The sequence below is a fragment of the Carassius gibelio genome, chromosome B5, assembly GCF_023724105.1.
Source record: "Carassius gibelio isolate Cgi1373 ecotype wild population from Czech Republic chromosome B5, carGib1.2-hapl.c, whole genome shotgun sequence".
NCBI lineage: Eukaryota > Metazoa > Chordata > Actinopteri > Cypriniformes > Cyprinidae > Carassius > Carassius gibelio.
The window spans coordinates 31,839,967-31,854,459 of record NC_068400.1 but is presented as its reverse complement, the minus strand read 5'-3'; the positions used below and the strand labels follow the sequence as shown (position 1 = coordinate 31,854,459).

Here is a 14,493-nt window from a genome sequence, read left to right as displayed (position 1 = left end):
TCAAGCAATAAAGACCCCGCCCCTTCTTGGAAGTCAGAGAAGTCGATAGGACGCGCTCGCTCAGACGGTGACGGGTTATGCTTCCGGGCCAAGGGCGTGAGGAGAATGAGATAAGATAATAGAGCTTTATTTTGATTTACGAGCGTCGGTACTTAATCGGTTACAGATAGTAGCTACAAACAGGTTTGTACCTCTTTGTATTCATTCGCGGTTTCTCCCGTCGGCCAGGGTTTGGTTCAAGCACCTTTAATTAACCGGAAGAAGAAGACGTCCACGCGCCCTCACACGGAACCGAGGACGTCGAGTCACACGGTAAGTCCGCGTGCAGCCGATGGTTTTGTTTTTTGTGTATTATTCAAAGTGTTGTTTGTTTATAAACTTTGTGCGAAAGCTCGGGGTTTTCCTGGTTGCGCCAGCTGACAGATCTTTGCGCCTTGGTAGGTGTATGGCTTGATTCAAAAACGTGCCAAACAAAGAGCGGCCTGCGATTTTGGCGCACTTATTAACGGCGTTAATCTTGTTTATTGGCCAACAATCTACACACTTGCTACGTTCTCAAACATATCATGCTTATAAGCCCTTGTCTTATTGTGTGGTGTGAATTCGATTGTTCGAGTCTTGTTAACTTTGCTGCATGTATTGATACACATGATTGAACCGTCCATCATGGCCGTATTTCGGCAGTTGAAACGACTGGTGTTCCAAAGGAAAGCGAAACTAAAACAATGCTTGTAGAAATAGGTTTACGCTTTTCGTATCTTCAGTTTTGTCCGATTTGGAAACTTGTACGTGATAAGGGAACAGCTGACCGCGATTTGCGAAATGTTTTTAGTAACTTACATGTAGGGTTGTACTAACGTTACTCGACCAACGTGCTGTTATTCGCGCTGCTTGATCAGTGATGTACACGAGACACTATTATTTATATTATTGGACACTCTACATTATGGCAGAGCTGAACAGAACCATTATGAACAGAACCAGGGACTTTACGGTAATTATGGGTACACTGTAACTTCATTGCGTTATATAATGCCTAAATTTCACCCAAAAATAGAAAAAGCTGTCATTTGCTCATCCTCACTTTTTTTTCCAAATCTGTATGATTTTGTTGCAGAACACAAAATATTTCAAGTATGTTTTTAACTAGATTTGGTGACCATGGACTTTCACTGTATAGACACAATCCACAAAGTTGAAGAAAGTCCAACAGATTTGAATTTGTGTGGGGGTGAGTGGGTTGAGTAAAATGAAAATGTTCAGTTTTGGTGGATTGTCCCTTTAAAGGTGCTATGTGTAAGATTTTGACTCCACTAAATCTTAAAAATCTCATATGTTTGCAGATATTTAATCCTTGAGTGCTCCTCATTTGACCATTATATTCATGGTCAAAAGTGACCGAACAACTGAATTTTTTTCTTCTTCAGTAAAATCAATCAAATATATTTTATTTATTTGTATGTTGAGAAGTCTATGATAATTAAAATTTATGCAATGACAATTTTTCCCATTGAAAATAGTACACAAATACTTATCTATTTTTATTTTATTTATTTATTCTTATTAATTTTCAATCAATGCAGTATTGAGGGCAGCACGATAAATTGCATGTGGTATTTAATGTGCATCTGGTCAGTCAAGCCAGTTCTGTAATCAGCGGTAAATCTCCATCACATGCACACACACTTTCACATGGAGCAACATTTATTACACAGGGCCGTTGTTCACTGACCAGCTGCACAAAACCACAATCATATTTTATTCAAGTTTGCGCAGCTTGTCAGTGAACAACAGCTCTGTGTGTAATTTTAACATTTAAAGATTCAAGATTTTTATTCGTCACATACACAATTATATAGAGCATATAAAACCAGCAGTGAAATGTGAGTCAGGTCCATTCCATGGAAAGTGCAATTATTAAAGAATACAACACAGATGAAAAATATACATAAATATAGCTATGAAATAAAAGTAAACAAACAAAAAAAGAAAAAAATATTAAAAAGATGTATACTGTAGAATTAAATATAGAACGCAAAACAATGTGCATGAAATTAAACTGTAGTCTTATTTCAATCATACTGTCGTGTTTGTCTCCTCTCTTTTTGATTTAATCAGGACTTTAATCAATCTTGTAGATGATCTGGGAACTAAATGTCTTTTCCAACCTGAAATATACAGTCATGCATTGTTTATTACACAGAATCTGTACCAATATCATGGACCAAAAGCATCACTTGGCCATTGAGTGTAGTATGGGTTCCTGCTCAATGCATCCTGTAGATGTTCTCATAAAATACAGGTGCTTCACGATGCCATAGAACAGTGGTTCTCAAACCTGTCCTGGAGTACCCCCTGCCCTGCACATTTTGTATGTCTCCCTCATTCAGTACCTAATTACCTCAACATGACTCTCAGTACCCAATTGAGCGCTTCGTTATCAGTTGTAGATGTTGTGGTTGTATCAATAACAGAACAAAAGATGTCGTGGTGAATTAATCAGTTGTAGTTCGAGGAGTCCTGTAGAAATAGAAATTAACGATGCATGGATCTGCTCTGATGTGACAAGACAAACCCATGAGAGGAAACTGATGCCCTGTTCTATTTCTGATGAACTCTAGCACTCTAACACGAAGAACAATTTTAAATATTTTTAAGAGAATCTTGAAAAAATAGTTTCCTCAAATATTAAGCAGCACAAATGTTTACAATATTGATAATCAGAAATGGTTATGGGCAGCAAATCAGCATTGGAATGATTCCTGAAGAATCATGTGACACTGAAGACTTGAGTAATGATGCTGAAAATTCATATCCCATGTTAAAACATTCAAATAGATAATTTCACAATATTACAGAATTTAATACAGGCCTTCCTCATATTGCATGTTTGCACTTTTTTTTTTGTTGTTGAGGAAAACAGTGGCACAATAAAAAATATTTTTCAGGTCTATATCCAATCCCTCACTTTTTCTAGTAATATAACGTTAATAGTTTGCCTGTAGTTTATTTTTTCTCATATTGCAATATATTAATATCACCTGGACAGTGTAATATATCGTGATATGAATTTAAGCTCATATTGCCTACCCCAGTGGTCCTTAGCCCCCTGGCTTAAATGATTTCTAAGACTTTGTTTTTTATGAGTTTTAGAAAACATGCGCATTAATTGTGTTATTGAATTAGTGGAATCAGTTATCATGTACTATATATTAGCAGGGTTAAAATTTAAGTTTTGCCAATTTTTCTTTTTTGCTTTTTTTTTTTAACTGAAGGTTGCAAATGGGTATCAATTCATTTCTTAACCTTTGTCCACATGACAGGTGCAAGATGTCTTACTCATCTCGGAGTTCCTCTCGTGCCGCTGATTGTAAGGTCTATGTCGGTGACCTTGGCAATGGTGCAGCCAAAGGTGAGCTGGAACGCGCCTTCAGTTACTATGGACCATTGCGGAGCGTGTGGGTCGCCCGGAACCCTCCAGGATTTGCCTTCGTAGAGTATGAGGATACCAGGGATGCAGAGGATGCCGTAAAGGGGATGGATGGAAAGTGAGTCAACTTGAGTTCTACCTGCCTACATTTGCCATGATGCTACTGCAGCACATTTAACCCCCTGACCTCTTCAGGGAGCTCAGACCCATAGGGGTGAGTGTCAGCGGTTTACCATTGTTCTTTCCGCTCACAAAGGCCCCAAATTATTTGGGTTTTATCCTGTATGCAGATTAATTGTAGTTAGAGTTCAGTTGTTTTTCTTAGTTTATCTGACGTTAGGCTGCATCTAGGTAAAGTTTGTTGCTTTGGGGGTAAAAAAAAAAAACAAATACCAAGAATGTCATGGGGGAATTGTCAACAGCTGAGACACATTGAGTGCACCTTTGTTTGGGATAGAGAAACAAATAACCCTCTGATCTGTAATGTCCTAGGGTGCTTTGTGGATCCCGCGTGAGAGTTGAGATGTCTAATGGTATGTCCAGAAAGTCTCGTTATGGCCGTCCCAGTCGCAGACAATTTGACCCCAACGACCGCTGTTACCAGTGTGGGGAGAGTGGTCATTATGCCTATGACTGTTATCGCTTTAACAAGCGGCGTGGTCGACGCAGCAGGTACTTTAACCAATTTTTTTTTTTTTATTATTGCGTTGGTACCTGACACTTTTATTGCTAATCTTTAATTTTGTTTCTATTTGTTTTTAGGTCAACTTCTCGCTCTCGATCCAGATCTCGTGGCCGGCGCTACCGCTCTCGTAGCCACAGCAATGAAAGGCAAGTCCTCTCTGCTCCAGCTGTGTCTGTACAGATTTACAGTCTAGATCAGTGTTCCTTAAATCTGGTCTTGGAGGGCCAATACGCTGCAGAGTTTAGCTCCAACCTTGAGCAAACTCCACCTACCTGTGACATGTTTTTTTTTTTTTCTCTAATGATCCTGAGACATTCACTAGCATGCTCAGTGTGTGTGATTAGGGTTAGAGCTAAACTTTGCAGTGAAGTGGATCTCGTGGGCCAGATTTGAGGATCCATGGTCTAGATTCATCAATCTGATTTTGACTTTTTTTTAAAAAATTTTTATAAATGTTTTATAGGAAGCACCGTTCACCTTCATACTCAAAACGCAGAAGCAGGTAAGCTGTGTTATCGAGTAACATTCCTGTTTTTACCAGTTCTAATTGCATCGTCTTCTTGCTGGAGTATTCTGTAGGAAATGTAGTCTATAGGAGTGATTTGTTTTTTTTTTGTTTTTTTTTTTTTACTTTTTGCGCTCTAGGTCAGGCTCTCCGGCTCGCTCTAGATCCAGAACCCCGGTGCGGCGCTCACGTTCACCTGTTCGTAGGTCGAAAAGCCCTGTCCGAAGGTCCAGGTCCAGAACGCCTGTCCATAGAGACAGGTACTTCATTGACTCATGCTAATTTATTTCAGTTTTGCATGTGTGAAGTTAAATGTATTAGTGTTGTACATGCTTGGTTGGTTAAATTGTTTGTTTTTGTATTTGTAGTCGCTCTCGCTCCCGTTCACGATCTGGTTCTAGACCGAGAGCTCGTAGTGTGTCCAGATCTCGCTCTCGGTCTCGTTCGGTCAGTCACAAGAAAAACAGGTGAATGAAAATTTACACAAAGGCATATTTCAGTTATGTCGTTCTAGTAGAAAACAAGGAGATTCTAACTCTGTTTTGTCTTAGTCATTCCAGGTCTGCCAGCCCAAGGAGAAGTCCAACACCGAATGCTGACTGATCTGAATACTGATGCTTCTCCCCCATTCCCCTCCTTTGCCTCAGGGCTGAAATGTTTTATCTTCATGATTTCAATACTGGTTCTACTGTAGCTACAAAGCGGTTTCTTTTCTTCTCCTTCCACACATTTTAATGAAAGCTCCTTGTAAAAGCATCTCTATCATCACATGATTTTCCCCCTCCCTTCCTTTTTACATACCCCCCCCCCCCCTTCAGATTGTAAACAATTTTTTTTTTTAAGAGCTCCATTGTTTTAATTTTAGTGTTGAGCCAGTGTCCTGTGGTTATTGATTTGTGGGTAAGGTGGTGAATGAGCTATGTTGTGATTTAGTCAGTGTATTATATGAGCTGAGGAGTATGTGGTGATTTGTTTGTTTGTAGAGATGTTTTTTTTTTTTATTATTATTCATTGAAAATGGCATTGATCTTTTTAATAAAGTAAAGCTTTACAAACCCAACTGTTTCCGTTCTAAAGTTTGACTCACCGGTGTGTGTGGTTTGAGATAGATATATATATATATATATATATATATATATATTAGGGCTGGTATTTTAATGCATAAATTAGATTAATTAATTATGGAGAAAAATAACAAGTTAAAATTAAGGCATTTTATGTTCTTGCCCCGCCCCAGACCTATGTGGACCATCTGCCATTTCATAGTCAATTAATGACTAATGTGAGGCAGGGCAGTGACTTACTGCGTGATGGAGCCTAGGGAAAGTCTTTAAAATTCAAGATATGGGACAAAACGTCCCTGTTTGAAAATTGTCTCATATTTACATCACATAGAAATATCACAAGAGAATTAGGCTAATTGCAATATCACACGTGTGCAAATGTGATACTCGTACAACAGTTCATTAAGAATTTAATATTGTGTTATTTTAGACACGATGTTGTCTGTTTTGCTTAATTTTGTCAACCAAAATCTAAAGACAAATCAGAACTGTTCATCTCCAAGCAGCACACAGTTGCATTTCATTTCTTTATCCATGTTTTGAACGAATCAAGTGAATGAATAAATGACACCGACTTAATCATTAAAGACATTTATCACCACCTACTGGCAGTTTTAGTTTATTATTTAGTGTTTCATTTCATTAAAGAAATAATTGTATATCTTCACAGTAATATTAAAATTAAGAAAATTAAATATTTCTTGCTGAACTGACTTTATCTCTGTTTGATGCTTTACACAAAAAATGACTTTAAATGATCTTTTGGGAGTAATTTCTCCATATTTGATATGCAATTTAATTAATCACCACATCATGTAATTAACATTTTTAATCACTTACCAGCCCTAATACATACACACACCTATATATATATATATATATATATATATATATATATACGCGGGGTGGTATAATTTAATTACATTTTTGGTAATTTAACCATACTTTGAGTGAAATAATTATGTAGTTATATCAATATTGTGACGTGGGTATTTGATAAGATTTTGGTCCTATTACCTACCCATAATTTTTTACCATTGTTGCTTTTGTATACAGCATTTAGTCATAAGGTTGGTTTGCATTTCTCCTGGGTAATAGTTTACTTTCCCAGGTTTTTTGTGTTAAAGTATAATTTTTCCTGAGGGTTAAAAAAAGGTGTTAATTAGTGTGCATTTGACTCCACTCTTGAATAAAAACAACAGCTCATATCAAATTGTTCACCAAAAACCACTTATGTAAAATTGCGTTATGAGGAAAATCCATTCTATTGTATTCTAGGGACACTGAAACAGTTAAGTTAAATCTTATAGGTGGAGGGAAATAAAATGTTTTGTATAGTTCTATATTCTTTAGTTTATAACATCAGCTATATCATATTTTTTAAGAGAACAAGTTAAGACATTTAAAATCAAACGTATTTTTAACGTAACTTACCTCTCCTTGTTAACACACTACCTACATGTTGGCTCAGTCTAGAGAAAAACACCATTAACGTATATAATCAGGTTTACACTTTTATAATACAGTAATATAACGACATTTGGAGGACCAGACGCATTCGAACGTTACTACGTGGCCGTAAAATAGCGTACAGCTAGACTGCTCAATAGGTGTCGTAACTCAACCGTTCCCAAGATTCCCTTTCCTCTCGCGTTGCCCTCCTGACGACCTGCGGGTTGCCGTAGCTGCAGCAGTGGTGTATACCATTGGTACCATTAGAACATTTCATTTGAGACAACATGGCTGCTGCGGCAGGGCATTATTACAGCGACGGAGGCAGAGCAACAAAAAGACAGAAAACAGACAGCGACGGAATGGCGACGGTACTTTCGTTTAATTCAGTTTATTGCATTCTACATGCTTGTGGCGCTAGACTTTAATTTTCCCTCCTGAAACGCGGTTTTTCTTCATTCAATACGTGATGCTATAAAGCAGCGGGGTCAAGTTGGTTTTGTTTTCGATATTCGTGACACATTCAGCGGTAAACGCCAATAACTCCAAAACGAATTGCCTTAAAAAAATCTAAGCAGTGTGACCGCCAAAAGGACAAAGCTGATCATGTTTCACATCCTTCTTTTTCTATATTTTCCCTCGATATAATAAGCACGGCCCCGTCCAAGCCGTGGCAATGTGCAAAAAGCCGGGAGAGAACGCTCTCAGCAGAGCCTGCAGTTAGGGACCGTGGGGAAAGTGCAAACTTTCTTCGTTTTTTGCTATAGCTCAGTAGGTGTTTTTGTAATAGCTTTTTAGATAAAGGGCATATAGACATGAAACCAGTGTCAATCAATAGTGGGGGACAGTGGACATTTTTAACAACCTTTCTTTTTACCCCTACTGGTAGAAAAGGGAATTGCATGTCCAAAATTGACATTCTTTTTGTAATAACTTTCTACAGCAGGGAGACATAGACACAAAATCAGTGTCAATCAATAGAGTGGGAGAGTGGACATTTTTCACAACCTTTCGTTTTACCCCAAGTGGCTTATTAGGGAATTGCATGTCCAAAATTATCCTTATTTTTGTAATAACTTTCTACAGCAGGGAGACAGAGACATGAAACCACTGTCAATCAATAGCGGGAGAAAGTGGACATTTTTCACAACCTTTCATTTTACTCCAAGTGGCTGATTAGGGAACTGCATGTCCAAAATTAACTTTCTTTTTGTAATAACTTTCTACAGCAGGGAGACAGAGACATGAAACCACTGTTAATCAATAGAGGGGGAGAGTGGACATTTTTCACAACCTTTCTTTTTACCCCTAATGGTATAAAAGGGAATTGCATGTCCAAAATGTAAATTATTTTTGTAATAACTTTCTACAGCAGGGAGACAGAGACATGAAACCACTGTCAATCAATAGAGGGGGAGAGTGGACATTTTTCACAACCTTTTTTTTACCCCCTACTGGTAAAAAAGGGAATTGCATGTCCAAAATTATCCTTCTTTTTGTAATAACTTTCTACAGCAGGGAGACAGAGACATGAAACCAGTGTCAATCAATAGAGGGAGAGAGTGGACAGTTTTCACAACCTTTCATTTTACTCCAAGTGACTGATTAGGGAACTGCATGTCCAAAATTATCATTCTTTTTGTAATAACTTTCTACAGCAGGGAGACAGAGACATAAAACCACTGTCAATCAATAGAGGGGGAGAGTTGACATTTTTCACAACCTTTCTTTTTACCCCTACTGGTAGAAAAGGGAATTGCATGTCCAAAATTAACTTTCTTTTTGTAATAACTTTCTACAGCAGGGAGACAGAGACACGAAACCAGTGTCAATCAATAGAGGGGGAGAGTGGACATTTTTCACAACCTTTCTTTTTACCCCTACTGGTAAAAAAGGGAATTGCATGTCCAAAATAGACCTCCTTTTTGTAAAAACTTTCTACAGCAGGAAGATAGAGACATGAAACCAGTGTCAATCAATAGAGGGAGAGAGTGGACATTTTTCACAACCTTTCATTTTATCCCAAGTGGCTGATTAGGGAACTACATGTCCAAAATTATCCTTCTTTTTGTAATAACTTTCTACAGCAGGGAGACAGAGACATGAAACCACTGTCAATCAAGAGAGGAGGAGAGTGGACATTTTTCACAACCTTTCGTTTTAGCCCTACTGGTAAAAAAGGGAATTGCATGTCCAAAATAAGCCTTCTTTTTGTAATAACTTTCTACAGCAGTGAGACAGACACATGAAACCAGTGTCAATCAGTAGAGGGAGAGAGTGGACATTTTTCACAACCCTGAATTTTACCCCTACTGGTAGAAAAGGGAATTGCATGTCCAAAATTAACCTTCTTTTTGTAATAACTTTCTACACCAGGGAGACAGAGACATGAAACCAGTGTCAATCAATAGAGGGAGAGAGTGGACATTTTTCACAACCTTTCATTTTACCCCAAGTGGCTGTTTAGGGAACTGCATGTCCAAAATTATCATTCTTTTTGTAATAACTTTCTACAGCAGGGAGACAGAGACATAAAACCACTGTCAATCAATAGAGGGGGAGAGTTGACATTTTTCACAACCTTTTTTTTTACCCCTACTGGTAAAAAAGGGAATTGCATGTCCAAAATAAACCTTCTTTTTGTAATAACTTTCTACAGCAGTGAGACAGACACATGAAACCAGTGTCAATCAATAGAAGGGGACAGTGGACATTTTTCACATCCTTTCTTTTTACCCCTACTGGTAGAATAGGGAATTGCATGTCCAAAATTGACATTCTTTTTGTAATAACTTTCTACAGCAGGGAGACATAGACACGAAACCAGTGTCAATCAATAGAGGGGGAGAGTGGACATTTTTCACAACCTTTCGTTTTACCCCAAGTGGCTTATTAGGGAATTGCATGTCCAAAATTATCCTTATTTTTGTAATAACTTTCTACAGCAGGGAGACAGAGACATGAAACGAGTGTCAATCAATAGTGGCGGACAGTGGACATTTTTCACATCCTTTAATTTAACCCCAAGTGGCTGATAAAGGAATTGCATGTCCAAATTTAACCACCTTTTTGTAATAACTTTCTACAGCAGGGACACAGAGACATGAAACCACTGTTAATCAATAGAGGGGGAGAGTGGACATTTTTCACAACCTTTAATTTTATCCCAAGTGGCTGATTAGGGAACTACATGTCCAAAATTATCCTTCTTTTTGTAATAACTTTCTACAGCATGGAGACAGAGACATGAAACCACTGTCAATCAAGAGAGGAGGAGAGTGGACATTTTTCACAACCTTTCTTTTTACCCCTACTGGTCGAAAAGGGAATTGCATGTCCAAAATTAACCTTCTTTTTGTAATAACTTTCTACAGCAGGGAGACAGAGACATTAAACCACTGGCAATCAATAGAAGGGGACAGTGGACATTTTTCACAACCTTTCTTTTTACCCCTACTGGTAGAAAAGGGAATTGCATGTCCAAAATGTATATTCTTTTTGTAATAACTTTCTACAGCAGGGAGACATAGACACGAAACCAGTGTCAATCAATAGAGGGGGAGGGTGGACATTTTTCACATCCTTTCGTTTTACCCCAAGTGGCTTATTAGGGAATTGCATGTCCAAAATTATCCTTATTTTTGTAATAACTTTCTACAGCAGGGAGACAGAGACATGAAACCAGTGTCAATCAATAGCGGGAGAGAGTGGACATTTTTCACAACCTTTCATTTTACCCCTACTGGTAAAAAAGGTAATTGCATGTCCAAAATTAACCTTCGTTTTGTAATAACTTTCTACACCAGGGAGACAGAGACATGAAACCACTGTCAATCAATAGAAGGGGACAGTGGACATTTTTCACATCCTTTCTTTTTACCCCTACTGGTAGAATAAGGAATTGCATGTCCAAAATTGACATTCTTTTTGTAATAACTTTCTACAGCAGGGAGACATAGACACGAAACCAGTGTCAATCAATAGAGGGGGAGGGTGGACATTTTTCACATCCTTTCGTTTTACCCCAAGTGGCTTATTAGGGAATTGCATGTCCAAAATTATCCTTATTTTTGTAATAACTTTCTACAGCAGGGAGACAGAGACATGAAACCAGTGTCAATCAATAGCGGGAGAGAGTGGACATTTTTCACAACCTTTCATTTTACCCCTACTGGTAAAAAAGGTAATTGCATGTCCAAAATTAACCTTCGTTTTGTAATAACTTTCTACAGGAAAGAGACAGATACATGAAACCACTGTCAATCAATAGAGGGGGAGAGTGGACATTTTTCACAACCTTTCTTTTTACCCCTACTGGTAGAAAAGGGAATTGCATGTCCAAAATTTACATTCTTTTTGTAATAACTTTCTACAGCAGGGAGAGAGAGACATGAAACCACTGTCAATCAATAGAAGGGGACAGTGGACATTTTTCACAACCTTTCTTTTTACCCCTACTGGTAGAAAAGGGAATTGCATGTCCAAAATTGACATTCTTTTTGTAATAACTTTACAAAACAGCAAGGAGACATAGACACGAAACCAGTGTCAATCAATAGAGGGGGAGGGTGGACATTTTTCACAACCTTTCGTTTTACCCCAAGTGACTTATTAGGGAATTGCATGTCCAAAATTATCCTTATTTTTGTAATAACTTTCTACAGCAGGGAGACAGAGACATGAAACCAGTGTCAATCAATAGCGGGAGAGAGTGGACATTTTTCACAACCATTCATTTTACTCCAAGTGGCTGATTAGGGAACTGCATGTCCAAAATTATCATTCTTTTTGTAATAACTTTCTACAGCAGGGAGACAGAGACATGAAACCACTGTTAATCAATAGAGGGGGAGAGTGGACATTTTTCACAACCTTTCTTTTTACCCCTACTGGTAGAAAAGGGAATTGCATGTCCAAAATTAACCTTCTTTTTGTAATAACTTTCTACAGCAGGGAGACACAGACATGAAACCAGTGTCAATCAATAGAGGGGGACAGTGGACATTTTTCACAACCTTTATTTTTACCCCTTAATGACTTTTCTTTAACAGTTTTGATTCAACATACTGGTTGATCAAAACATACTTTAACATTACGACAGAAATTTTTATTTAGTTATATTCATTAACTTTAAGTAGTTTTTTTTTTTTTTTTTTTGCAACACATTATTTGTATTTATTAATTTATTATTAGTATGTACTGTACGTATAGTATTATTTCTGCACTACTAGATCATTAAAATAATTTAAATAACGTTTTTACATAATTACAAGTTTTGGTAGTATTTTAAAAATAGGCCTAATTTGTTAACACTATTTAATGCATTACTATACATTAACTGAATATGAACAATATTTATCAATCTTTTAATGTTTTAATGTTACTTGATTTATTTTTGTTCATGTTGATTCACGGTACATTAACTTATGTTAACAGATACACAAATGAAAGTTAATAATGTATTTTTAGTATGTAATTATAGAAATAATACTATAAAACATATTGTTCAAGTTAACATGCAGAGTTAAGTACTGTTAACATATTAAAGGAACATTCCACTTTTTTGGAAATAGGCTCATTCTCAAACTCCCAGTTTATACCATTTTTGAATCCATTCAGCCGATATCAGGTTTTGAGACCAGCAGCATGGCATTCAGAAATGACCAAAGAGTATGGATATTTTTCCTATTTAAAACTTTCCTCTTTTGTAGTTATATTTTTTACTAAGACCGGTGGAAAATGTAAAGTTGTGATTTTCTAGGGCGATATGATTAAAAACTATACTCATTCTGGTGTAATAATGAAGGAACGGTGCAGCCATAACATGAGCGCAGCCATTGCAGTGATATCACTGCAGTAAAACTCAACTTATTAACTCTGGGGGAGTTGGAGAATGAGCATATTTCCAAAAAAAGGGGAGTGTTCCTTTAAACCTTATTGTAAACCATTATCAAAGGTTTATATTTTGTTGTCTGTGTGCATGGTGTTTAACCATTTCATTGCTGTAACCCTTAAAACCAGACTGCCAAATGGTTAATATCAATGCATGCACACCTAGTGACTTGGGCTCGTCATTGCAGCTTGAATCATTTCGTACTTTAATTTAGTAATGGCATTTTCCACCAGGGAGATGTAAAAGCAGTGTCAGTTAATAGAGGGAGACAGTGATCAACTTACACAACCTCACATTTAATCCTTACTGTTGCATAAGGTAGTTGCATTTACAAATTGTACCTTATTTACATCCTCACAATTATGAAATTTATGTAATGCAGAATGAACCTGTTAATACTGTTAACTAATTTGAAACGACAACAGCCAACAGTACAATAGCCTTTTTGACTGAACTGGTATTTATACACTGATCAGAAATTTATCCTGATTTTAAAATTTACTGATTTTAACATTTATAAGGAGCTGATCAAAACAAAAAACAACAACAAAAAAAAAACATTCAAGAGTAAACAATATATTTTAACACCTACACTTGTAAAGTACTTTTTACTTTTAGAAAACACACAATCACTTTCTCGTCTTCCATTTTTGTACCTCTTTTTTAATCATTCCGAGACAGACAGAGTGGTACCATTTTTCACAGTTGCTGCACTGAATCTAGTGGAAATAAAAATTGTCACAAGTAAACTTAATTTTTAATTATATTGAACATATGTAGGGAAACACAGGAGACGAGAGATCCAAACGCACTGTGAGTTTAATGTGTAATCCAAATTCAGAATCCAACAAGCAGGGGTCAAAACCAAAAATCCATCCAAACAAACAAACAGGAATAGGAACAGGAACAGGAACAGGAACAGGACTTGAAACTCGTAAGGCGAGGAAACTGGGTGACGGAAAGAAAGGACTCCATGAAAACAAACAGAAAAAGACCGGTTAATATAGGCAGGGTAATGACTATCAAGTGAAGACACCTGAGTGCAATTGACAGGAGTGCAATTACTGTGATCAAGGGACAAGGCTTTGTGGGAATTGTAGTGCCTGCGGTGAGGTGCCTATGGGGAAGTGAGACCACTAGTGGAGACTCAGGGAAACAGAGACCAGGCAGCGTGACAACATTTTAAGTTAAAAATAAACTGTAATTCATTCTTTTATTACTCCATTATTAAGATATTAATAGTAATTTCAGCTTAAAATCATCAAATTGAAATATAGACAATTGAACAAACAGTAAAAATAATAAAACCTTTTGATCTGTATTGACCTTATACAAAATACTACTTAATATTTGATGTAAAGTCATTTCTGTATTAACTGCATACTAATTATCGGCACAATCACAAATCAAAGTTTTATTTTAACCATTTGGTCAGACAGACAGACAGACCGACCAGTGTATCGA

General features: G+C 37.1%; 3 protein-coding genes across 4 annotated transcripts in view; 2 read left to right on the top strand and 1 right to left on the bottom strand.

The window, feature by feature from the left end:
- The window catches only part of LOC127957762 (creatine kinase M-type), a 175,001-nt gene that overhangs the window by 32,673 nt on the left and 127,835 nt on the right, over positions 1-14,493 (bottom strand). The gene's annotated exons all lie outside the window — the stretch shown is intronic.
- LOC127957766 (serine/arginine-rich splicing factor 7-like) lies at positions 41-5,680 on the top strand. The gene is made up of 8 exons (XM_052556432.1): positions 41-312; positions 3,324-3,548; positions 3,923-4,102; positions 4,193-4,261; positions 4,579-4,617; positions 4,761-4,880; positions 4,989-5,087; positions 5,172-5,680. The coding sequence occupies exons 2-8, from the start codon at positions 3,331-3,333 to the stop codon at positions 5,221-5,223; spliced, it is 777 nt and encodes a 258-aa protein (XP_052412392.1). The 5' UTR covers positions 41-312; positions 3,324-3,330; the 3' UTR covers positions 5,224-5,680.
- LOC127957759 (heterogeneous nuclear ribonucleoprotein L) overlaps positions 7,340-14,493 on the top strand; it is a 34,130-nt gene continuing 26,976 nt past the window's right edge. For both annotated transcript variants that reach the window (XM_052556424.1, XM_052556423.1), the window contains exon 1: positions 7,340-7,507. In XM_052556424.1, the coding sequence (XP_052412384.1) occupies positions 7,424-7,507 (84 nt within the window). In that variant the 5' untranslated portion in view covers positions 7,340-7,423. The remainder of the gene's footprint in view (positions 7,508-14,493) is intronic.